The sequence below is a fragment of the Solanum pennellii genome, chromosome 2, assembly GCF_001406875.1.
Source record: "Solanum pennellii chromosome 2, SPENNV200".
In the NCBI taxonomy this organism is placed as follows: Eukaryota; Viridiplantae; Streptophyta; class Magnoliopsida; order Solanales; family Solanaceae; genus Solanum; species Solanum pennellii.
The window spans coordinates 54,135,972-54,160,223 of record NC_028638.1 but is presented as its reverse complement, the minus strand read 5'-3'; the positions used below and the strand labels follow the sequence as shown (position 1 = coordinate 54,160,223).

Here is a 24,252-nt window from a genome sequence, read left to right as displayed (position 1 = left end):
GGGGGGGGGGGGGGGGGCTTGAAGAGATCAATGTGATTATGTATGCTCTCTAAGAATCAGAGTCTCACTAACCTAGAACGTGGCACTAAGGCTCTGGTGGCATCCAAAAGATCTTGCAATTGCACAGCAGTTTTGAGCTTTGTCTGTGCAAGTTTGAAAGCAGAAGAACAATCTTAATCATCTAAGACGTCAGAAAAAAGATAAAGAAAAACAGTTGTACCATGAAAGCAAAGAAGCACCTCTGATCTAGGTTTACCGCCATTGTATTTTAACATCAAATTTAAGAGTTTTTCCTCAGTAACCTTCAACTTCACCTTTTGTTTTGGAGTTCTATCACCACTGTTACAGTTGAGAATGGTTAAGTAAAGGAGACAAATGGATCTCGCCAGCAAGGCTAAGGCATAAGGAGTATGTCTTACTGCCGAACAATTGTAACAACACATCGTAGTTCCTCTGCTTGTCCAAATGTGCCAATCAGCCCACTTCCTTGACGTGTTAACCCTTCAGAAGGCTGAACTGGTTCACTGACTTTCCATGGTAAAATTGGTGGGATTGTCGATGAAAGATGTGGAGCTTTTGCATCTAGAAACATCTTCCTCAATACACAAGCAGCATCATCATAGTACCTTTATTTGGCATCGTTGCAATAACTATTTTTTAAAACAAATCATATAATGCACAAACTGAAGATAGTACCAGTCATATAGCAGCTACTATTGTAATTATGCTAACCATAGAGATAAAGTGATGTCAGAAATATAATATGATTCTACACTAACACCAAAAAAGTAGGAAAGATTAGATTGGAGTATATGTCTCATTTAAATTGATGTTTGAGGAAACTGAAGTAACTTACTTGTAAGAGTTCTTCACAAAGCTCCAGCCATTTACATCACAAACATATGAACGCCCCTCACTACGCAATAGATCGAAGCCACAAACCTGAAACGAGAAGGGTAATTTCCTTGCTTAATTTTCTTAGGGCACACAGATTAAACAGCAATAACTTAATCAACATTATCAAAGAACAGAAAAAAGGGAAAATTAGCTTGCATATATGCTCCAGATCCTTATATCTTCATGTATCTCTAAACCCCAATACAAAAGATACTCATGTTTATTTGGCTGAGACATGAAGAGAAAAGCCACAAATCCAGTTGTATATAGATTACAGTATAATATCTTGTGAGTGTGGTTTGCTAGGACATCAGTGTCATATATCTTCTGCAGTTGGACTATATGCACAGACCACAAGAGATTAGAGGCAAAAAAAGGAAATGTTTAATTGACTGTCAGATAGTGGACAGTCAACCTACTCAAAACATGCAATGAAGTAGACTATGAGGACAAATCAAATAATGACATGATATGTCATAGAGAATGATGCTGCTTAACCTCTACCAGGAGGTGTTACCGAGGATGAGGATGGAACTACCTATAATAGCTGCAACAGTCTCCACCATGCTTGTTGAAGGTAAAACAACAGCATACACCAATATATGCTGACATGAATTAGTAAATTTAGGTAACTTACGGCTTGCCTAAAGGCTATGCAAACTTCTCTGGCCATTTGCTTCTCTGCAGGGGTAAGGAGAACAGGATATCGAACCTGCAAAATGAGCAACTATCAACATATTGCTGAATAAATTTCTCTAGCAACTTAAAGTGATTGCAACTGACTAATTTACATATTTTAATCTAAATGCAGAAAAGATAATGCTGGAACTCAGGCATTTCCATATTAGAGGAATAGAAGCTCAATACTTTGATAAGTTCTTTTGTTTTCTTCCCCATTCCCAAACCGAACTTATCCCCTCCCCAGGGAAACAGTGGTTTTAACTAAAACCACTAGCCTAATAGCTGGATGTATTCTCTTTTTGAGTTTGCTTGTAAATTATCACCTCTTATAAGTGTGTCTCTCACACCATGCAAGACAAAGATTAAATCTAAAAGGGCAGAGAAGATGATACTTTGTTTTTCTGTTCTTTTCTTTGTTATGTGGCAACAGGCATCCAAATTAAAGAATAGGAACAAATAGGAAGACTTGTGTTGAAGAAACAACTTACTTCTTTCCCGTCAGGATTTCTCATAACAACACCATCAACAACAGGAGATTTCCTTGCCTCTGCATGTGCATAATCTGGACCAACTGTATACACCTACATAAATACAAAAAGAAAGCTTAAATCATGAGATAGGCTACAAAATTTTAACGCAATGCAAAAACATGTGCATGGTTACTCCTATCTACAAGATGCTTGACATGTTTAGACTTACGAAACCAAGTCAGGAAGCTATGATCTGTTATGCAGGTTATGTTAGGATAAGTATATGAGATAAATCTAAGCGGCAACATTCCCCTTCTATTTTATTTTTTACGCTGAGGGTTGGACAGCACACATGTACATGCCTTATAGCATACTATATTACAACAATGTAATTTCTCATACTATATTACAACAATAACTCATCCAGTAGATCCAATTTCACGGAAAATGAGGACGACCTCAAGCAGCATAGGTATTGTTCAAGTATACTTCCATGATAGACCAGAAACAAATTAATCTGCTTGACAATTCAGGAGAAATTATTCACGCAGCGATACTGAAGTATAAACTTAGGAACCTTAACATCTGTTCCTCCTGTGGGCATGAATTCCTCATATATGTAGGATCCTTCACGTCTTACTCTTCTAACCTCTGGATGGAACTCACTTGAGCGGTTACCAACCTGAAGGAAAAGAAAGAAGTGAAAATACATCAATTGTAATTGGATATTCAAACACACATATCAGTGTTAATGGATTGTATATGAATCCAACAGTAAACATAAAATATAATTACTGAGATAAGAGATGATATGTTTGAACATAGAAGCCTAACATTTAATGATGAAAATCAATTTAACGCCTGCTAATTTAAATAAGATGCAGAATCACTTTGTAGGGTAGACAACACCTCTCATTAGGAGGCAAATTGATTCTGATTAGCAGTGTGGTGGAATAGTATAAACTTACACGATGTCATTGTTTCTAGTACCTTCCAAGGTAGTTAATGCATTGGAAGGTGCCTTAAGGAGAATTATGAATTCAAGCAAAGGAGGAAAGAGAAACAAACTATTCTTTGTTAACTAGTGCAAATGGTGCACCAGGACACTTTTTAACGGTGAGTGATCATCTCATCTAAGAGAGAACACTTTTATTATTTGATTATATTCTCAACACGCCGCCTCACGATCCTTTTTCATGGCCAAGCACGTGAAAATTCTTTTTTTTATTTGGTGGCAGTGAAATTTGATCTCAGAACCTCTGTCTGATATCATGTTAAATTAGTTCTTGAGCCTAACTCATACCCCAAGAACTAGCTTTTGGAGTATGAGTTACGCCTAAGACCTAATTTAACATGGTATCATAGCAAAGTCCATTTTACCCAATGTTGGGGGGCCCAAAAATCAAAAATTGTTCACGCACCAGATGCTAAGCACTGGGCGTAAGGTGGGGTGTAAAAAATGACAAAAGTCTCACATTGATGGTTAATGAGAAGGGTGGACTACTTATAAGGCTTTGGCAATCCTCCTCCCTTTGAGCTAGCTTTTGGGGTGCCAGTTAGCCCTAAGACCTAATTAGTTTGGGAGCATATCAGAATGTTTTGGCCTCAACTTTTCACTAAATTAAAAGTCAATAAAGTATGTGATGGCAGATGAATAACTTTTTGGCAGAATCATGGTTATGTCATCCTCCACTTAAAGAGAAGTTACTTCACCACATACAAATGTCAGTTTAATCCAACATATAGCAAGAAATAGCTCGGAAGTAGGTTCCAACGAGGTTATGATTGGGAGACTAAAAGAATGTCAACCATTTTTAAAGGAACTATAAGATGTGCAGTCACTCTCTAACACCTGATTATTTGATTTGGATGATCCTGTAATGTAATTTTTACATTGGATAAGCTGAATTTAAGGAAGTATTGACATATCAAAGAGCTGTGAAAAATGATATACAGACATCAGTTTACTCCAACATATAGCAGAAAATAGACCGGAAGTACGGTTCCAACGAGGTTATGATTGGGCGATTAAAAAAGAATGTCAACCATTTTTAAAGAACTAGAAGATGTGCAGCCACTCTTTTAACCCTCCTGATTCTTTGATTTTGATGATCCTAAGAAATGTAATATTTACATTTGAATCAAGCTCAAAGAATTTCAGGAAGTACAGACATATTAAAGTATCTGTGGAAAATGATTTGGCAAACTAATGTCACTTTAAAGTGACATATTTAGTTGCAGGTTGGATATAAAGAACTTTTACAAGAAGCAGTTGAAAAATCATACACAAAGGGAAGAAAGCAATTCCAATTTTCTTTTAAATAATATGTTACCTTACGGAACAATTCCTTCATTCCCCCACCAGCTGAACTAGGATAGTAAATCATTATTCTGTGGTCATCAGCTACATAAGAAGCAAACTAAGAGATTGATCTTTACCATCCTGAGTGGTATTTTCACATATCAGAAGAGTAGCATATTCATAAGCAGGCAACATCAACAACAATTCGATTGTTCAAAAAGGCTGCAGTACTAATAGTGCTCATCATATGTAAGGTAAACAAAAGTTCTTTAAAATAACCAAACTGAACTTTGAAAACAGCATGTTAACAACAACCTAACAACTATGAAATCTTAACCAAGAGGCATCTTGTTTTCCTGACTTTTATGACACCACCAAAGAGGTTAGTTATCAAGGAACTAAGAGAATATGAGTCCTATCTTCTCATCTAATAGGCAGCCTGCCAAACCACATACATTTACTCCTAGAGAAAAAAATATGAAAAATTGATCATCCATGGAAAAGAGAGACTGACCATTGACAGGCTTTTCCACAAAAGGTTTCCAAAAGCGATTCCCATGAACTTCAACAAAGTCATCGTCTTCAACAAAATAATCCAAATGTTGGTTAGGTACTTCTCTGTGAACACAGGCATACCTTGGCACAGGGATTCCAAACATCTCAAGACGCTAAATTTCCCCAATCAAAACAGAAAGGAAGATATTAGCATAATTTATAGAAGGTCAATCTAAACAAATGCACCCCCCCACACACACACACACACAAAAACCAGGGTAGAGTTGCCGACCCAATGGACTATTTTTTATTATTACAGAAGGTCAGTTTAAACAAATGCATCCCCCACCCCCACCCCCACCACCAGGGTAGAGTTGCCGATCCAATGGACTATTTATAAGCAGCTTCTTTATTTCACATGTAGGCCAAGATGGAGAGCTCAACAACTTGAAGCAAGAAAGTTGGGAACATATGTCCAATTTAGTCAGATTCCTATATCAGTATGATATTGCAAGATTTCAATGAAAAAATAAATACTATTGCAAAACAGTTAGACAGATATGATTGTATAACATTTTATAAAAAGAATCAACATACTCATTGACTCTTATAGAAGACGATGCACTTCTTTAGGATCTTTGTAATTTGTAGTTTTGTACATATCTAGATGAGGAAGTTTCATTTGATGACCAAGCATTAAACTGAAAACAAACTAAACACAATCGTTGTGGCTAATTCCCCACACATTCAAGTCTATAACACTTCCAACTCTAATTATTGGAAGATCTTACCACCTAATAATAAATATTCTGTTATGTTGGAAGTGTAACTCTCAGCATTAAGAAAACAGAATGACTGACGCAAATGGAAACTACGGCATCAGACCTCAGCCATTACAAATACCACTGAAAAAACCCAGCAATTAAAACAAATAAATCAGAGTAAAGGCTGAATAAACAAAGGAGATATTTTAAAGAGCTGCAAGAATCTTCCTTATAAAAAATGAACAACTCATAAGTTTTTTCAACTTCACCTGAATGGAAAAAATAACCAAGAACTGATACATACCTCGTATACTTTCCTCCGATCATGAAGAAGGTATTGTGGTTCCAATTCATTCACAAGGAAAGGCCTGAGAAAGAGGAGATAATATAGCATCATAAGTTGTGCATTGTGATGGCAAGGTTGATGTAATTGTGTTAGATATTTCTTTATTACATTTACAGGGAAGAACAAAAGAATTTTGTCCAAAAAAAAGTTTCTGTTAAGATGCCAAACTCCATCATTGCAAGAGATATTTATCCTTGGAGCTTCATAACTCTAACAGTATCAGATCTTCTTGGTCTTGGGAACTCGTCTAGACAAGAGAAATGTGACCAGACAGTTCTTTCAATATTACAAATACCAAAATTTTACCTGAGGTGGAAAGATAGCCAAACAGATCAACGATAATTCCCAAAAAACCCGAGGACAGATTAGTGCATCATCTCGTTGGGAAAGGAAGACGGACATAATGAGGAACAAAAAAGAACAACACAGATAAAAGGAAAAGGCGTACGCCTTTTATTTTCATTTTTTTATGAAGTCTGTCCTGAATTATGTGCTATCCTTGGAGCTCCTAATGAATGCTTCAGATCTGTCCTGAATTATGTGCTATCATTTTTAGATTGCCAGAAGAGTCAATCACAAACAACAGATTTTACACTGAAGTCGAGAAGCATAGTATATGTGCTATCAAATTTGAGACCCCAACAGATTAAAGAGAAAGAGATTGACAATCAATTTATGACATCAAAAACCTTAAGCTTGTCGTTTATACACAGACAAGTCTTGTGATTTTATATGGCTATACACAGAGGCTGAACTTCTAATAATCAGAGAAAAATCCCTAACACCTATATTGCAAGCATGCCAAAGAAAATCTATGATTGTCAAAATAGATATTAAGAGGACACAAAATGCCATAAACTGAAAGCGAGCATGCCTAGGCATTAAAACAACATAGTGCAAATGAATGAAACTTACTTTCTTAATGCAGCATATGCTTCTGCCTTCTTCAAAGGATATCCACTGGAGTAGAAGGCAATCAAGCAGTCACATAACGGCCAGCTGCCACCACAACATAGTAGGCTAATAAATTAACATGAAACAGAGTATACAGTATAGTTTATGACAGACACGATTTTTCATGGAAAAGATGCATAACAGATCATAGATACGAAGTAGAAATGGATGTACCACTCAATTGGATCCTCAAGAATAGCTTTGTCCCCAAAGTACACAACCTACAAGTAAAGATAATATACTCTTAATCACAAATAAGAAAATACACATTGCAAAATCAGTATAGAAGACGAATACCTCAAATTCCCCAAAACACTGCAATCTTTCAAGAATCTGTTCCATTGGCGCAGAAAATACCTAAATTTCATTAAACAAAGGGAAAACGAATCAGTGTGGGGTCCCTAATATCTACCTACTGGAAAGCTAATAACTAGTAGACTGGTAATGATGCATGCTGAGCAATTGCAACCACAACACAGAACAAAACCTCGGAGCCGCATTTCACCTTCTTTTCCATTACACAAACACCAATAGTTATCTTCTTCCCGACACTTTCCTCCTCCTTCTCCTTCTTCATCTTCATCTTCTTTTTCTTGTCTTTCTCTTTCTTCTTCTCTGACTGACAAAAAGCTCCAAGATTTGCACTTTTCTCAACCCCACTTACCATTTAAACAAACAAACACTAATTCAAGAAAATGGGAAAATGGGTCCTTTTCTTTTCCGAAAAAAAAAAAAAGTCTGAAAGAAGTAAAAGATACCCACAGATTCAAGAATCCTGTGTGGGATAAAGTATAGGAGATAATAAAATATAATGAGGGCAAGATCGAAAACTCCACCGTATTATACTTAAATCTTAGAGAATCTTGATAAGGCTTTACGCTACAAACACATGGAGTCACGAGTACAGGGGAAAAAGGCTGCTGGGAACCGTCATCAAGAAAGAAAAAGAAATTACTATTATTGGTACCTAATGGAGTGGTTACTGCGGTATAATATATAATTTATTTGTGGACCGTTCTCAATATTAGCAAATCCACTAGGAGGTCGCTAATGTAGGATAATCTCGAAATCCGGAGTACACAAATCTTTTTATAATAATTATATTCGGATTAATTTATTTATATCTAAATTTATTTGATGATATAGGCTAAATTTATTCACCAAAACTAGTATTATAACAATAAAATTCTACTATCGAAAGAAGGCTATATTATACGTAGATTTTAACATTATTTTATTGAGACAAAAAAAATTAATTCCAAAAAATTCTAGACCTAAGTATATTCATATAATTAAAATTACTCTTATGCTGAAATTTAAATTTTAGAATTATTTAATTTTCGATTCACTTTATTAATTACTCAGTTCGATTCTGGAATATACATAACGAGAAAGTGAAAGACAAAAGGAAACATGGAAAAGGGGACGTGGAAAGGTAATCTTTAAGGATTGGTGCTGCTTTATCCCTGTTGTCATTGTTTGTTATAAAGATCCTACTGTCTTTTTGTCTATCATCATGTTCCATTATTTTTTAATAACAAAAAAAAAGTATATGAGGTCCCCAACTCGAGGTTTATAATTTTGTCATTTTGTTAGTATGTTTTTTTTGGCACGTGATTCAAAGCGTGATATGTTTTTAAAAAAAAATTTATACGCACTTCAATTAATTTTACGAGCACAAATCATATGCAACTTTTTATGTACACAACTTTTAACACATAGAAAGCGACTCATAGAGGCAATGAAGGGGCATCAGCACCCTCATGCCAAAAGTTTAGACAAGTATATACTTATATACACTAGTACTATATGCTGTAATAAACTTTGCACTTTGCAGGTGAATTTTTTGAAAATAATACAACTTTTTGATAGGGTCCTCCAAATATATATAAAGGATATCACCTTTAATATCAATGTACTTTGTATATTTATATGTTCATTTACTTATATGATGATTCTTTTTGTATCGAATTTATTAAATAAAATATACAAATAAATATCTTTGTAAGGTTATTTTCTCTAAATATATATATGATTATTAAGTTACGATAATACTTTTCATATTTGGTAGTTTAGTGTTATTTATTGTGTTCATAATTGTACTATGTTTAGAATGTATCATCCAAATGTATTTTTTTTATCAGTTTTTATTTATTCATTTTATTAATAATTGATATTTATTATTTTTTTTAATTATAGTTACTTTATTTAAAGAATGTTACGATACGTACTTGTTTTTATTTTTCATTTTTAAAATACATAGAACTGAAAATATAATATTTTGAGCAATTCAGTGTGATTGCTAACCTATGTTTCGAATTTAAAGCTTCATGAACAAATAAATAGTAACAGTGTACTTGTTTATTCTATTTTGTTGGTTCAAACTTCAAAGGAAAATAGGATTTATAAGATTATTTGGGACGTGTCCTTAGAACATTCCCATCTTATTCTGTTTTAGATTGTGCATTTTAATATTAATTTTATTTTTTGATAATTTTTTAAAAGGAAAATTATATAAATATATTGTAATAAAAAAATATTTACCATTTCTAGCAATAATATTTTTTTTACTTGATCAATTTTAATTTATTCATAATACAAGTTTAATACATATTACAAAGAATAATTTATTATTCATATATAATACAAATTTTAATGATAGATAATGCATTTATCAAATATTTTAATACACTTATAATACAATATGACAAATTTTTTATCAAACAAACATAATATATTTCAAAAACAATTATAATTCAAATATATTGCATACATAATTCACTTTTAATACATATTACAGACTTATTACAATATTGCTATAAATGGTAATAAACAAAAAGTATCACTAAAATTAGTAATTATTTTTTAAAATGTATTAATTTATGTAATTTTTCCTTCTTTAAATTTTAACTTTTCTCTAGAGCTGTCAAAATGGGCTTGGCCCGCAAGGTCGGACTAATCCAACCCTTGAAATAAGTGGGATTGGATTTAATATTTTTGATCCATTTACGAACGAGACTTTTTAGTCCACCCCATTTGGCCCGTTGGCCTCTTAGGCCCAACCCGCAAGTCTCAAAGGCCAGCTCGTAGGCTATTGATTTTTTAAAATATTTTTATATATATATTTAATAGTGTTTTGTTTATAAAGATTTTATGAATATATATTTTGAAAAACAAAAAATCAAGTATTTTGCAATATCATCTTGCATGGTGAATTGTTGATGAAGATGAACTTCTTAAGGAAATAATATCATATGTTGATTCAAATGTGATCGATGGTGGAAGTAGAAGCGGAATATAAAACATTAATTAATGAGTCATGTAATATTTAGGAAATGTAGATTTGTTAAGTATTTAGTCTGCCTTGTATTGCTGGAAATCTTTTAAACCAGCTAGTTTTTTGTGGGAGAAATGATGGAAATGGAATGATCAACATTTATCCGTTAAATCTTACGTTGGCTATTATGTATTTTTGTAAGTATTCACCAAAATGTGGATTCAAAAATGTATTTTTGTAAGTATTCACTTAAGTGTGTGATTTATAAATGAATTTTTGTATGAATTGATGTAGTGTTCATGACGTCAACATTCGATACTCTTTCTAAGAGAGTAATATTGTTCATTTTTTTGTTGAAGGGCCAACTCGTCCCAACCCATGGCCCGCTTAGGGCTGGGTTGGATTGCTATTTTATTGACCCTTTAATTAAAATGGTCAGCCTGTCCCAACTCATTTAACTCTCTAGCCCGTTAGGATTGAATCAGGCCATTTTGACATCTCTACTTTTCTCGTGACATACTAATATCATAGAATAAATAATATTTTAATATATTTGACATATTTTTAATTTAACACCATAAAATTCAAAAAGAATCTTCATGTCAAGTCATATCAACCAAATAAATCAAAATTGCGGAAGTAAAGTATGTGGCCCTTAACCTTTGGGTGGCCCATGAGTTTGGGTTTGTCTCAAGTTCGAAACTTGTTGTCAGCGAAAGCAACGATTTGCCTTCTAGGTTGAGCTCGTCTCACCTGGCTTACCTAGTGCGGATTACCTCCTCTTTGTGATTTGTGAGTTCTTGCGTAGGATCAAAGATTTTCCCCTGTACGCATCTAAAAAATAGTTCCCTTTTAAGAATTTTTTTTTTAAAAAAAAAAAACGTGTGGCCTTTTATCTTTCCGCAATTGCTACTGAGACTTGAAAGTGGATATAATATCTTTAGGTAAAAGTTCACATGTATTGAGTATACCTTAAATCAATAAGTATATAATATATGTAAATGTAAATTGATATCATTAAATCTAGTTAATATATTTATTAAACCACTTAATTATGAAAAATTGGAATATACATTGATATGAGTATCCGATAATGGTGAATATTTACTATATCTTTGTATCCACCATCGCAGAATTTTATTATATTTTGGAATCGCCAGAATTTTATTATATTTTGGAGAGAACAAGTCAAAATGTTACTATTGATTTCACATTGGCCTGATTATAAAGAAATATTTTCATTTTTCTTAATTATATTATTGTTACACCAATAAAATGGAAATGATAGTAGTAGTTAGCCAGTTTATAGTCAAAAGCAAAATAATAATAATAACTGAAAGAAGAGAAGAAAAGAAAAGATTGGTGATTCGGGTGAGCCGCGGCCCGTGAATAGGAGTCTGAGTTGACTATCAGGCAAATTCCAGACTGTAATTTTGTGGGCACCGACCAATTAATGCAATCTACTCATACATACACAAACCAGAAGGAAAATATCATTAATGTTTTTATGAGTGAAAAAAGTTGTAGATAAATCAAAATATACCATTTAACGCTAATATTATAACTTTTTTTACTCGGAAACAAAATGAAAGTTCTGACCAATCAATTAATCTACTAAGATTTTCATGCTTATATTATACTGAATACTTATTTAGCAAATGAATTTGGTATTAATATTAAATGATGTCATTATTCATTGTTTTCAAACTATGAGAATATCCATAATGGATGCTGCCTTTGCTCAGGAAATTTGAGAAACATTAGAGGTTGTTACTAGGATACAACACATAACAAATTTAGCTTGATACTGCAAGTCAACAATAGGTCTCCAAATAAATGCCCCCTACAACAATATGATGTCCTATATGGCACACAAGTAAACTTGTTCATGCTATATTAGGTTGTCGAAATGGGGATCTAGATATGTTAGATCAAGCACCTTATGAATGTCAGCTAGACATATATGGGAAACGTCTCCAGATATAAACTCATTAACCATCCCATCAATCTCAATTGCACTGTATCCAGGTGTCTTCCTGAGCCCTCGGTCACCAATTCTCCTCCTGATTCGACGTGCATCATCACATTGTCGAGCTGCTAAATATATATTTGATAGTTGAACATAAGCAGAATCTTCTTCAGCTTCATTGCCATCTTCTACCAACAAAATCTCTTTGACAGCAAGTTCTGCAAGATTCACGTTGTTGTGATTTCGGCAACCACTTAACAATGCTCCCCAAACAGAGGCCCGAGGTTTCATTGGCATCCTTCTAATAAGCTTAAGTGCGTCATCCAATCGGCCAGCTCTGCATAACAAGTCCACTACACAGCTGAAGTGCTCATGTTCCGGTGTAACGCCATATAAACATTCCATCTCATCCAACAAACCTTGACCTTCTTTCTGAAGCCCTGAATGTGCACATGCTGCTAAAACTGCAAGAATGACAACACCATCAGGCTTAAGCCCATCAGCCACCTGCATCCTCTCCAAACAGCTTATTGCTAGCTCAGGACGACCATGGACAGCAAATCCTCTAATCATTGTCGCCCACGAATGCTTATTCCTCGTAGGCATGCTCTCAAATACCTCAGAAGCCAGGTTAATACACCCACACTTAGCATACATATCAACAAGAGCAGAGCCGATAAAAACATCGTATTCCAACCACTCACTCTTTGTAACATGCTCATGAATCCATTTTCCTTGCTCAAGAGCACCCAACTGAGCACAGGCCCCAAGTGCTGTGGTCACACAGTACTCATCTGGACCAACTCCACGCCCCAACATATCTTGAAAAATACTCAATGCCTCCTTTGCTAGTCCGCTTTGAAGGTGTCCACTCATAAGAACATTACATTGAATAACATCAATGTCAGTAATTTCATCAAACACCTTACGAGCATCATCCAATGCTTTGCAGTTCGTGTAAAACCGAATTAATGCAGTCTGTACATGTGCATTTGACGCAGAAAAGGAATTCTTGATTATCCAACTGTGTATTTGTTTACCCTCCACTTCCAAAGGACCGTTAGCGCAAGCGATGAGAAGGAAGGGAAATGTGAAGCTATCAGGAGCCGCAGCGTTACTGGATTGTACCATGAGATTGAAGTAATTGAGGGAAACTTGGGGTCGTGGGCTGCTAGAGTAGGCCCGTATAAGGGCGTTGTAGAGGAACGTATTGGGAGTTTGAACCTGGGCGAAGATCCGTGAGGCGTAGGAAAGGTTGCCGGAATTTGAAAGGGCACAAAAATCGAGGAGCTTGCTGACGGCGTAAGTGTTGCGTTGAAGACCGAGGGTAATGTAAATGGCGTGGATAGCTTTGAGTTGACGCATATTGTTGCACTTTTCTGCCATAGACATGCACCACTTCCATATTTGGAAGCTGTTGTTGGCTCTCACTAGGACAAGGGCGTTGCTTAGACAGTTCATATGCGCGCATTGTCAAGGACGAAAGCGGCGGGAGGTCTAAAGAGCAGTTGATTCCCTGTGAAGAAAAGCTTAAAACTCGAATTGGCTACCAACTGGGTCGTGTGGCGCCAAAGAAAATAACTTGTTCTGGTGTGGCAAACTAATAGAACTAGAGTGCTACCCCTTCCCTTTTATGCATGGAAACCTCGTAGCTCGACTAGACGAAACATGCTTTATTGGAGTTTCATTCATTTCTAGAGCTTGAATCCGAGTGTCCAAGACCATCGCACTCATTCATGAGTGTTTTGTTATACCTATCAAATTTGATTTGACTAGTTCGTGATCTGTACAGATCAAAGTGCAGAAAACCAATGAATTGAAGCTAACATGAAGCAATAATACACCACTGGCACTTAAGCGAATAATGTTATTCAAACTAAAAAGTACTCTGGAAACCAACTTTAAAGTTCAAGTGAGGACAACAATCTCATTAATCTTTTTTACATCCTCTTTGTCCAATTTGAAGCAAATAAAGTGTAAACTTCAAAGACTTGACTGCGATTTGGTTCTACTGCTAGAACTTGTGGCATGTCTAGATTGAAGAACATCGGCCAACTACCTGATATACGAGAAAACTACGCAGCAAGCTGTGCTAGGTATGTCTTGTCAGTTCTTTAGCTGCATCCAAGTGCTTATCGAAGGAATCCAAGCCACAACTTCAGATTTCCCAAGCTGACATTACAGAAATTTAACCTCAAACAGATGCCATTGCAGTTGGAGCAAAACAGCATTAGAGCAAACTGCTAAATAATCATGTGGTACTACAGAAGTATTTAACCCTTTCACAACAAGACGAGGTTCCATATGTAGATATCATATGCTGATCATGAAAATGTTCACAAGAATTTCCGTTGCACAAACATTGTATGGCAATCTCTATAAAATTGGTGTAAATTACCGGCAATTGATTCCAGAGTACTTTGAGATACAATAAGGAACTCAACATGTGACAATCTTTAACGTCCTTGGTAATCTCAAGCTTTACTTGCTTCAGCATAAGCAGGATACTTCCATATACCCCAACCCATCAAAGCCATCGACTGACAGAGTTTTCAGCAACTGAAGAATTAAGATAATCTCATCAAAAGCACCTCAGCGTCATGCCTATTACTCAATCGGGATATAGAATTTCACAATAAGCATCAGTAATATATATGAATTGAAAGTTGAAACCTGTGAAATCTGGATAAGTATCATGTACAGGCTGATGGCTTGATCAGTCTGGCACGTGATAATCAAAAGAGCTTTGAGGCTATCCTTGTGCTAAATGTTGCTTTAAAAACACAGAAAATGGAACAGAGCAATTATATTTTTCCCTCTCGTCCTCCCTTTATCAACTTTGGCCTATGCTTCATAGGCTTGAGGAAAGATGCCTGAAATTTAACCATACTTCTTAAAACCTCTATCAAATTTGACTCTATACTGATTCCATTAGGCTCAAGGATCCGTAAGCAATGCGCTACTGCCTCCATGGTACTCATGCACCCACTAAACGGTTCCTTCCTGAGAATTAAATCAGAATTGAAGATCGTCCCACCGTCATTGCCAATATCATAGTCTAAGTGAACCTGAAGAGCAAACTTGGACAGAAAAGATAAGCTTGCTCGCATCATCTCTCGGGCATGCTTCCAAGTTCCATCGAAAGCAATCAAGACATAATTAGTCATCTCTACAGTATTTTTAGAGGACTTCCAATGGTTGATTTCCTGAGATGGTGAAGTATCAGCACCTGGAAAAGCCACGATCACATGAAAATATTTCCATTAGTTCAACAACCAGATAAAAAAACCTGAGAGAAATAAAGGAAAGGAAGAGTATTGTTTCTCTTGGCACGTATCCTGCAGGTTTGGGAGGAGGGGGAATGAGAGTGCCACCCCAAGGATTGGCGTATATTGAAAATGTGATTATTTACAAATATTTTCATTTGACGTGATGGAATAATTATGGCATGAGGATCCAGATAAATAGTCAAAAGAAATTTTGTCCAAGGATGATTGGGTTCTAGCTTTAAATAGACAGAATTTGGCCTTGCAATATGCCAACCAATAAACAATTAGTCATGTTTAAGCTTAACTACATGACCACTTTCAGTATCTTTTTCTTTCTTAAGAATTTATTTTGGTATTATTGTCAAAGGGGAAGGCACTAAAGTCTACTGAAGCTTTAAGAGAAAAGTGCAGTCTGAGGCATGAGCTTCAGTGAAGAAAAGCGCAAGTGAAGAGAACACTTAAGAAAAAATACATGTAATGGGAGAAAAACTAACCGTAAATACAAAAGGCGATTATATACTTGAGTAGCAAAACAAAAAGATAATTTGAAATCCAAGTGAAACCTTAAGATCTATTGTTTCTTTTAATATATAATTAAGATATAAACAACTCCACAAAGATCACACAAATATCATGGAGGACCATAGTTCCAAGATCCCAATATTCTCTACGCACATGGAGAGAACAAAAGCTTCTGTCCTTAGGATGATTTTATTTTAGTAACCATCAGTCTCATCTTCCAGGTACCATTAGCTTTGTACATAGAGAAGCCACACACGATAATACCGGATTAAAAGTAATGGATTTTCCATAAGCTAGAACCTATGCATAATGGCTTTCCTTTTACCTACAAAAGTAAATATATTTTCTTGTCTTCTCTGCTTAGTGGTGAATCATCTTCCAATTGTGGGAGCATTTTGTGTTTTCTTTCTTTCAAATATCAATCTAGCCTGAAACCACGGCTACCAAAAAAAATCAAACTTTTTGTCAACACATAGATGTCTGCCCACAGAAACATTCATGGAATTCAGTTAGATAAAAGTAATCTGCTGCGCGTCAAGCTGTTGAGGGAATCACGAGACAGCACTATTCTCAAATAAATTATCAAGAGACAACAACAAAAACTCAAAACTCAAGATACTTGTACAATATGAGTTTTTGTAGTCTTTAGCTTAAGTAGTAAATTGTTTTCATTCTTGCCCTCAAACAATTATCAATTTAAGCACATATGGGAACTACACAAGATAATTATACAAACAGTTCATACCAGGAAAGAGAAAAATAGCTCTGCTGGTGAAATTAGGGTTTCGAAGAGCATCATCATGGAGAGAATCTAGAATGTCGCAATCACCGTAGCGTAATCTCCGGCCAACAATAACATCGCAATTGTCGAGGCACTTGGATAGAACAGGAACCGTAGCGAGCTTGTGGCGCTGCTCGTGAGGGTGGTGAAGAATTACGATTCGAGTAACAGTGGTTATCGGCTCCGATGGGATTATGTTGCATAAACAAACTTTTACTGGCCTATCACAATTAGAGCAAATCTTCCGTCTATCTTGTTGGTGGCCATCGGCATAATCGCCGGCTAGAAAGCAGACGGCGGCACAGTTATCCAATTGGCGATCAGAGTCCATCTGTTCCCACTAACGGTCTGCCCGCTTAACAAATAGGGGTCGTAACGGGGCAAAGTCGAAGCGGGTTTCATTCTTTTTAAATTGTTTGAAATTTTAGCTTTTAAGAAATCAAATAAAACTTTGAATTTTATTGTCTTTTAAGTTAAAAAGATATAAAAAATATATTAAAATATTATTGAATTTGTAAGTTTAAATATAATAACTTGAGATGGGCATGAAAAACTGAATCGATTGAAATTGAATAAAAAAGTTAGTGGTTATTGATTTATTACTATAAGGTTAATCTTTTTCCTTCAAAATAATAAATATGTTGCTCTTTTGATAGGCCAAAAGTACACGGGTAAAAATAAATAGAATGATTAATTAAGTTTTAATTAAATTAATTTAATTACATATTATTTTCTATAAAGAATTTAGAAACTTTTCTAAGTCCTAATCTCTTCCTTTACCCTATCCAGATCAAATAAGTTTTTAGTTTTTTCCTAACTAATTCTAACGAGGACTACTATTGGTAACCCTTAGCATTAGTTTGATCACCTCATATTTTTTTAATTTCTTCCAACTTGAATTTGAGTTATTGTCAGTGTTTGCACAATGGATTACGAGTTCTACAGAGTTGTAGAGAAATCTTCTTGTGATAGGTACACTAGATATGATCAGTTGTTGGGTGGAGGCGATTCCAAAGAAGTCTATATTGGATGAGATCGTGTTCAGCAAATTGAAATCACGTGGAACCAAATAGTTTATTATGAAGATGATGAAAAAATGTTCACTGAAGAAGCTACTCTGTTGAAGTCCTTAAACCATGAAAGAATTATTAAGTGTTACCATTATTGGTTTGATTCAGAGTCCAAAATTTTGAATATGATCACGGAGTTATTCCCCTCGGGCAGCTTGAAAAAGTATATTCATATTAGTGTTGGTGTTGATTTGGTGAGTATCAAGAATTAGGGAAGATAGATTCTGCAAGGTTTGTGTTTTCTCCATAGCCAGAGCCCTAAGATCATTCATCGAGACATCAAATGTGACAATGTGTTTGTTGCTAGTGATGGGAAGCAAGTTACACTTGGAGATTTTGGGCTGGCTGTTTGTATTATGGATGGTGATTTTGTGAAAGAAAAAGAGCCTAAAGGTACCCCTGAATTCATGGCTCCAGAGTGCTACAATGGAGAATATAATGAGTTGGTTGATGTATATTCATTCGGGATGTGTCTTCTACCGGTGAATATTCATATACGGAATGCAGCAATCAGATGCATATATTTAAGAAGGTGTACACTGGTGTAAAGCCTGTGTCTCTTGGAAATGTGAAGGACTACAGAGTGAGAGATATTTTTGAGAAGTGTATACTTCCTATGTCTGTTAGGCCGTCTGCAGAAGAGTTGCTGAAAGATCCATTCTTTCTATACAATGGTGGATCATCAACATTTGAGACTTGTGCTCCTGTTGACAATATTCTTACTAGTCGTGCAATGGATATTAGGCATTTATATCTGGTGTGATGATCGCAATCACATGTATTTTACTTTAGGAATACGGTGTATACTAGATTGATATCCACACATTCTTCTCTTGGAAATTTTTTTACAGAAGCCAGGAGCCTTTTCTTTCAAGAATTTGTTGTTGTATGAGAATTTAGTTTTATATCTATTGAGAAAGTAAATGAAAGCAATTTTTCAGTTTGATTTTTCCTTTATTGTGAATGTTGTAATAATTGACATGATGAGTGTTTTGTTGTTTATGAGTTTTCCCTAAAATTTCTCTTTCTTCAGCTTTAAAAAAAAGAAGTTGAGTATATCAAGTTTTGTGGGTACTGTCAACTAGCCATAAAACACTGGCTAACAGAGATAGAAGAAAACACTTGATTGCGAGGAGTCACGGTGGTTCATCAGTTAGAATGACATACTTATTAGGAAACCAAATATAAAGATTATGGTTCTGGTATGAATTTCATCTATTTGGTGTATACATTCAAAATCGCCCATGGTTCTAGTCTAAATTCATTAAAATTTCATTATCTTGAACAGAATCTGCAGTAATTACAGATGCAAAACTTAACCAATAGCATGTGGCATGCATCTAGGAGTGTTGCATAACCAGTAGAGACCATCTGATATTTAATACTTACACTAAAAAAAATAATGTTTGTACTTCTGCTCATGAATGAAAAAACTAAATGACATTGCAACTGCCATGCTCTGTGAAAATGGCAATAAAACAAAATGTATCGAACAATCTCGGCAAATTACTAGCTTGAGACATGAAAAAGAAAAAGAGAAATGTACAGCTTTGTTTCTCGAGGAACTGATCAAATATGCAACTTTTTTCACACGGAGATGGTGAATTCTACTTACTTTTGGCTGATGCAGGAACTACCACAACATTCATATCCGCGTTGTTTGGAGGCAATGCTAAACAGAGTGGATATAGATTCCCATTGAACTTATTTCGTGAACAGACAGTAATATTATCTGTCCCTGTTATTTCCTCCAACTTTTGAGTAAGCTCCCCTACACTTTGCCCTTTGAATTGAAAAGATGGCCCTTCCACTGCATCATTTGCATATCCATTTTCATCAGCCACATGGTAATAGATCAACCGACCTTCAGATTTCACTGTGGAAGCATCAAATGCATCTCTTGACTGAAAAATTAAATAGTGGAGTAATAAATAACAATCTCATCTCATATTGCAGTATGATTGAAGAACAAAGACTTAGCTGTTTTTCGAGTAAACTAACCTCACTCTCATGATATGTAGGGGATGTAAAATGAAAAGAAGAGCTGGAATTGTCGTCCAATCGTGATTGAGCAATAATTTCTGATTCAGGCAATATTTCAACAATATCCACTTGCCATAAGATCCAATCGTGATGCCTATGAGGTATATCATGTGTAATTGAATTTCGCCAAGGGGGTAATCCACCATTTGCGCGTAAATAATTCCCATATCTGGTTTTAAGCTTCACTAAGAATCCATCCTTCATTGGTTCCCACTCAATTAAGGAATCTAACTTTTTAGGCAAACTCTGAACAACTTTGCAACCCGTAACACCAAAAAGGAATTGACAATCTGTGGCTGTTAGATATTTTCCATAGCAACTCTTCAACCTGATAACATTTTCGACTTCTTCAGGGAATTCAATTGTCCATTTTGCACCCTGGGAAGTTCCATTGCGATCTTGGTACACCGTTTCTTGATCAGGATCTGCTAATAAGAATTTATCATGTCGGCTTTTTAGCCTAACCGATTTGGCTTTCTGGAAGAATTCCATCCCAGAATTCTGCAATGGTTTAAAAAAATTGCAATGGCAATTGCAATGATCAAACAACGCTTTATAAAACTAATTTTTGTTTAAAAAAATCTAGAAATTCACATGTATAGTGATTCTTTGAGTATTTAGAAAGAATGTTCCATGTGGATGGACACGCGAAAAAAGATCTGGAAATTTATCAAGTAACTAACAATGGAAGCTAAATGCGTTCATTAATGGTTATTAAAGCTATGTCACATGAGAGATGAAAATAGTAATCTCACGTTTTAATCTATTTATCTGATTTTAATTTGACATTAAATTTATTTTTTAAAAAGTAAATGAACTTTTGAATCTTATTTTATTAAACTAAACATATAAAATGTATGTAAGTTATGAATAGAAAAATATTATCTTTTTTTAGAATAAACTAAAAATATAAGTAAGATAGATAAATTAATAAGTCGAAGGATGTTTAAGTTGTATATTAACTTTTTTTATGTATATTTTTCTTTTATTTTTGTACATTGCCTTGGAAAAAGCTTGGTTTATCGAAATGTTTCGAAGATATTTTCTCTAAGAAAATAAGTTCGAAAATGACATATTTAAGAAAAGTAGAAAAATAAATTGCATATAACCCAACTCCTTTGGAAAAAACTTGATTTCTTGGGACAACTTCTTTAGTCGTCCGACAACTCCAGTTGTACAAAGAACTTTATAACTTATCTAGATAACTTCAGTAATTGTTCAGACGACAACTACAAAAGATTTTATTAATTTACTTTTTTATTAATATTAAAAATAAAAAAGTAAAAAAAAATAAAAGGAACCGGCCACTTATCCTATTTTTTTAATTGAAAACTCGTAAGAAATTTAGCTCATTGAACTGTTCCTTAAACTACACTCAATAATCAATATCATGTGATTGAGTAATTACTTGACTAGTATGTCAAACTTGTACACCAAATTTACTCTCCAAGGAGGTCCTAACTTTTGTTATTTTAATCCTGCTGTCACTTTAGACGTTAACCTTTTTAATGATTTTGACTATTGAAGATTCGATATACATATTTTCAAATTACTACAATTGATCGATATGGCAAAAGAAATTCCAGCCTTGCATATTGACCCTACCAAATTAAGTTGTTGACTAGTACGTGGCCTAGTGGAAGAAAACAAGATATTTTCCATCGTTGCTTATGTAAAAAGGATTAAACATATTCACATTATTGACTCAATTTAGCCTATTTTAGCATGTCATTCATGATTTTAATTGATTTACACAGACGATTATATAAGTTAAACTTATCGAAAAATGTAGTACCTTTGTGTTCATAGACCTTTTGGATTGGTAGTTTACGACATTTGGGGATCCAGTAGGAGAAGTTGTGTAATCATCGAGCACGGAATTGAAACTTGACGCTGGCGATAAACTCCTCGATACTGATTCATTAGTATCTGAAATAGTAATATCCACAACTTCTACTCCCCACATAACCCAATCTTGAGTAGCTGTCCTGTTAGGAACATCATGTGTTATAGAATTTCTCCATGGTGGTGTAGCTCCATTAGCCCTCAAATATTTCCCTTCATTTGTTCTAAGCTTCACATGAAATCCTTCTTTTATTGGTTCCCATTCAATTGACCCATCCATATTCTTTGTTGAAAGAGCTTGAACAACTTTTTTACCAGTCATTCCCAAAAGAAATGGCTGTTCAGTTGCTGTTAGGTACAGCCCATAGCAGCTTTTTAGTCTAATTAAATTGTTTTTTCCGGCAACTAATTCAACTGTCCATCGCGCCCTGTGCGATGATCCGTTTCTGCTCTGTCGAACAGTTCGTTCGTCTTCATCCGCCAGTAGGTACTTTCCGAGATGGCTCTGAAGTCTAACTGCTTCAGCTCTGTCGAAGAATTCCATGCCATTCTACATTCATAGATCAAAGGACGCATCAGATTAACTAGCCAAAACAAAAGTATAAAAATCAAATCAATTTCCAAATTCGTACGATTGAGTTATGACACATTTGTTTAAAACTCGAATGGGGCCTATAACTCATTTATTGATTTTTATCCGTTCAAATTTAATCCATTTGTGACCACTAATTGTCATACCTGTCTGGAACTTGAACATGAAGACCGATCTGATGAAATTGATGGACAGCTGGGAATTTCAGAAACAGAGCGACGAATGTTAGAATAATCGTTAAAATCATCCTCTGCAAAAGAAGAAAAGGTCGATAGAGTTGAAGGATAACTCTGTAAGGATTCAGAATCCAGTACAGATATATCAATCACATCCACATCCCATAATACCCAATCTTGTGTAGCAGTCCTATGAGGTAAATCATGAGTTACAGAATTTCTCCATGGAGGTGTTGCTCCATTAGCCCTCAAGAATTTTCCTCCTCTTGTCCTTAATTTCACTTGATATCCTTCCTTTATTGGCTCCCATTCAATTAAACCATCCGTCGTGCTACCTGGTAATGCTTGGAGTACTCTTTTACCCGTCATGCCAAGGAGGAAAGCGTCCTCGGATGCCGATAAATATTTGTCATTGCAACTCCGGAGACGAATGAGGTGAGGATTGCCTTGAACCATTTCCACCATCCAACCTGCCTTTTTTGATGACCCATTACGGCTTTGACGGACAGTTTTTTCGTCATCATCGGCGACAAGGTATTTGCCAAGATGACCTTTGAGCCGAACAACTTTAGCTCTGTTGAAGAACTCCATTATCTCTTAATTTTTGTAAAGCAATTATTTGTTTGGTACTCCCTGCTTCTTATGGTCAGTTATTTGAAGGACTCTGCTTTCCAATATTCAACAATACTATTCTTTCGTTTTTAATTTATTTGTCTTAATTCTAATTTGTTATTATTCTATCAAATTTATCTTAAATCTTATTATTTTGAACATATTTTGGCATATGTAAAAATAAAATCAAAGAATTGCTAGAACGAAAATTAAATGGGCTAAAATAAACAAATTAAAATTGAGAAATTGTACTATTCAACCTGTTCAAATCGATGACTTGGGAGGGTTGACTTTAAAAATTCAACTTTTTTTGAATGCTTTGGGCACGGCACATGTTTCCCTGGCCCTAAAATATATTTGAAATTTCAACTATAGGAAACAACAATTGGGCTAGTTGTTGCGGCGTACAAGTGGGAAAAAAAAAATTATATGTCGTTTAGCTAAAAAAAAAAATTAGAAGACCAAATCAACGTTGCAAATTATATTGTTACATGATCAACAATTAGTCGTTTAATTTAAATAAAAGGAAAAAAAAGTTTTCAACTAGTCGTTGAATTTAAATAAAAGGAAAAAAAGAAAAACTTTCAAATTTTATCAACTTGAATGGAAAAAATTGGCATGGTAAATCAATATCAATCTTTAATTGAAAATACAAGTATGAATTTAATTAGAGGTACAGATTACTTTAATTTCTTTCATTACAGTTCTTTAGATTTGATATGATATGGTAAACCAATATCAATCTTTAATAAGCCTAGGTGGCTAGGTCAAGTTTTTTTGTTCAAAATGGGTACTTGTTATATATACATATGTTTTATAAGGATCGCTGAGGAGTTTTAATATATCAGTCCTACATTGGATGCTTAAATTATGTCTCATAGTGTTAATGTCAAATTTTGTAATATATTTTGGGAAAAGGGTCAAAATATCCCTCAATTTTGTTTTATTAATTGACTATGTCCTTACCGCTAAAATGAAGTTATTTTACCCTATCGTTATTAATTTCACCATTTATACCTCTCATTTGATAAAAATCTCCAAATCAACTTTAATTAATCCGAATCTTAAAGAATGACCCGTTATCCATTTTGAAATCCATGCCCTGACTCTCTAACACTTAACCCAAGAGATGAACAAAGGGAATATTGGGGAGGAAGAAGCAATGACTTCAACCTTTTCTGCTGTCC

The 24,252-nt window shown here is 34.8% G+C and overlaps 4 protein-coding genes and 1 pseudogene across 8 annotated transcripts in view; 1 reads left to right on the top strand and 4 right to left on the bottom strand.

Annotated features, from left to right (window-relative positions):
• LOC107011191 (inositol hexakisphosphate and diphosphoinositol-pentakisphosphate kinase VIP2) overlaps positions 1-7,887 on the bottom strand; it is a 20,202-nt gene extending 12,315 nt beyond the window's left edge. Inside the window, exons 1-14 of one of the 5 annotated variants that reach the window (XM_015210587.2) lie at positions 7,397-7,887; positions 7,207-7,266; positions 7,084-7,130; positions 6,871-6,954; positions 5,914-5,977; positions 4,865-5,018; positions 4,382-4,452; positions 2,626-2,730; positions 2,067-2,159; positions 1,535-1,609; positions 857-942; positions 420-626; positions 221-339; positions 73-172 (exon numbers count right to left, since the gene is read on the bottom strand). In XM_015210587.2, the coding sequence (XP_015066073.1) occupies positions 73-172; positions 221-339; positions 420-626; positions 857-942; positions 1,535-1,609; positions 2,067-2,159; positions 2,626-2,730; positions 4,382-4,452; positions 4,865-5,018; positions 5,914-5,977; positions 6,871-6,954; positions 7,084-7,130; positions 7,207-7,266; positions 7,397-7,576 (1,445 nt within the window). In that variant the 5' untranslated portion in view covers positions 7,577-7,887. Of the gene's footprint in view, positions 1-72; positions 173-220; positions 340-419; positions 627-856; positions 943-1,534; positions 1,610-2,066; positions 2,160-2,625; positions 2,731-4,381; positions 4,492-4,864; positions 5,019-5,913; positions 5,978-6,870; positions 6,955-7,083; positions 7,131-7,206; positions 7,267-7,396 lie in introns of those variants that run through there. The other 4 variants (XM_015210589.2, XM_015210588.2, XM_015210590.2 and 1 more) reach the window with 4 other exon arrangements.
• A 4,017-nt stretch (positions 7,888-11,904) lies between these two features.
• LOC107009004 (putative pentatricopeptide repeat-containing protein At3g28640) lies at positions 11,905-13,829 on the bottom strand. The gene has a single exon (XM_015208250.2). The coding sequence runs from the start codon at positions 13,614-13,616 to the stop codon at positions 12,078-12,080; it is 1,539 nt and encodes a 512-aa protein (XP_015063736.1). The 5' UTR covers positions 13,617-13,829; the 3' UTR covers positions 11,905-12,077.
• A 173-nt stretch (positions 13,830-14,002) lies between these two features.
• Positions 14,003-17,122, bottom strand: LOC107009005 (DTW domain-containing protein 2). Its single transcript, XM_015208251.2, has 2 exons — positions 16,692-17,122; positions 14,003-15,384 (listed from the first exon to the last, which is right to left on the bottom strand). Exons 1-2 carry the CDS (start codon positions 17,056-17,058, stop codon positions 14,960-14,962), a joined length of 792 nt encoding a protein of 263 aa, XP_015063737.1. The 5' UTR covers positions 17,059-17,122; the 3' UTR covers positions 14,003-14,959.
• Positions 17,123-17,652: 530 nt separating this feature from the next.
• LOC107010161 lies at positions 17,653-18,560 on the top strand (annotated as a pseudogene).
• A 609-nt stretch (positions 18,561-19,169) lies between these two features.
• Positions 19,170-23,210, bottom strand: LOC107008706. Its single transcript, XM_015207844.2, has 4 exons — positions 22,424-23,210; positions 21,636-22,235; positions 19,799-20,341; positions 19,170-19,701 (listed from the first exon to the last, which is right to left on the bottom strand). Exons 1-4 carry the CDS (start codon positions 23,042-23,044, stop codon positions 19,405-19,407), a joined length of 2,061 nt encoding a protein of 686 aa, XP_015063330.1. The 5' UTR covers positions 23,045-23,210; the 3' UTR covers positions 19,170-19,404.
• Between the last annotated feature and the right edge of the window lie 1,042 nt (positions 23,211-24,252).

Bases quoted from the DNA above. Each gene is read 5' to 3' on its own strand.
- LOC107009004 (XM_015208250.2), bottom strand. From the start codon at position 13,616: ATGAACTGTCTAAGCAACGCCCTTGTCCTAGTGAGAGCCAACAACAGC.
- LOC107009005 (XM_015208251.2), bottom strand. From the start codon at position 17,058: ATGGACTCTGATCGCCAATTGGATAACTGTGCCGCCGTCTGCTTTCTA. The intron at 15,385-16,691 runs GTATGAACTGTT...TGGCTTTTCCAG, and splicing joins AGCTATTTTTCTCTTTCCTG to GTGCTGATACTTCACCATCT.
- LOC107008706 (XM_015207844.2), bottom strand. From the start codon at position 23,044: ATGGAGTTCTTCAACAGAGCTAAAGTTGTTCGGCTCAAAGGTCATCTT. The intron at 22,236-22,423 runs GTATGACAATTA...CTATGAATGTAG, and splicing joins CATGTTCAAGTTCCAGACAG to AATGGCATGGAATTCTTCGA. The intron at 19,702-19,798 runs GTTAGTTTACTC...TTAATTTTTCAG, and splicing joins CTACATATCATGAGAGTGAG to TCAAGAGATGCATTTGATGC.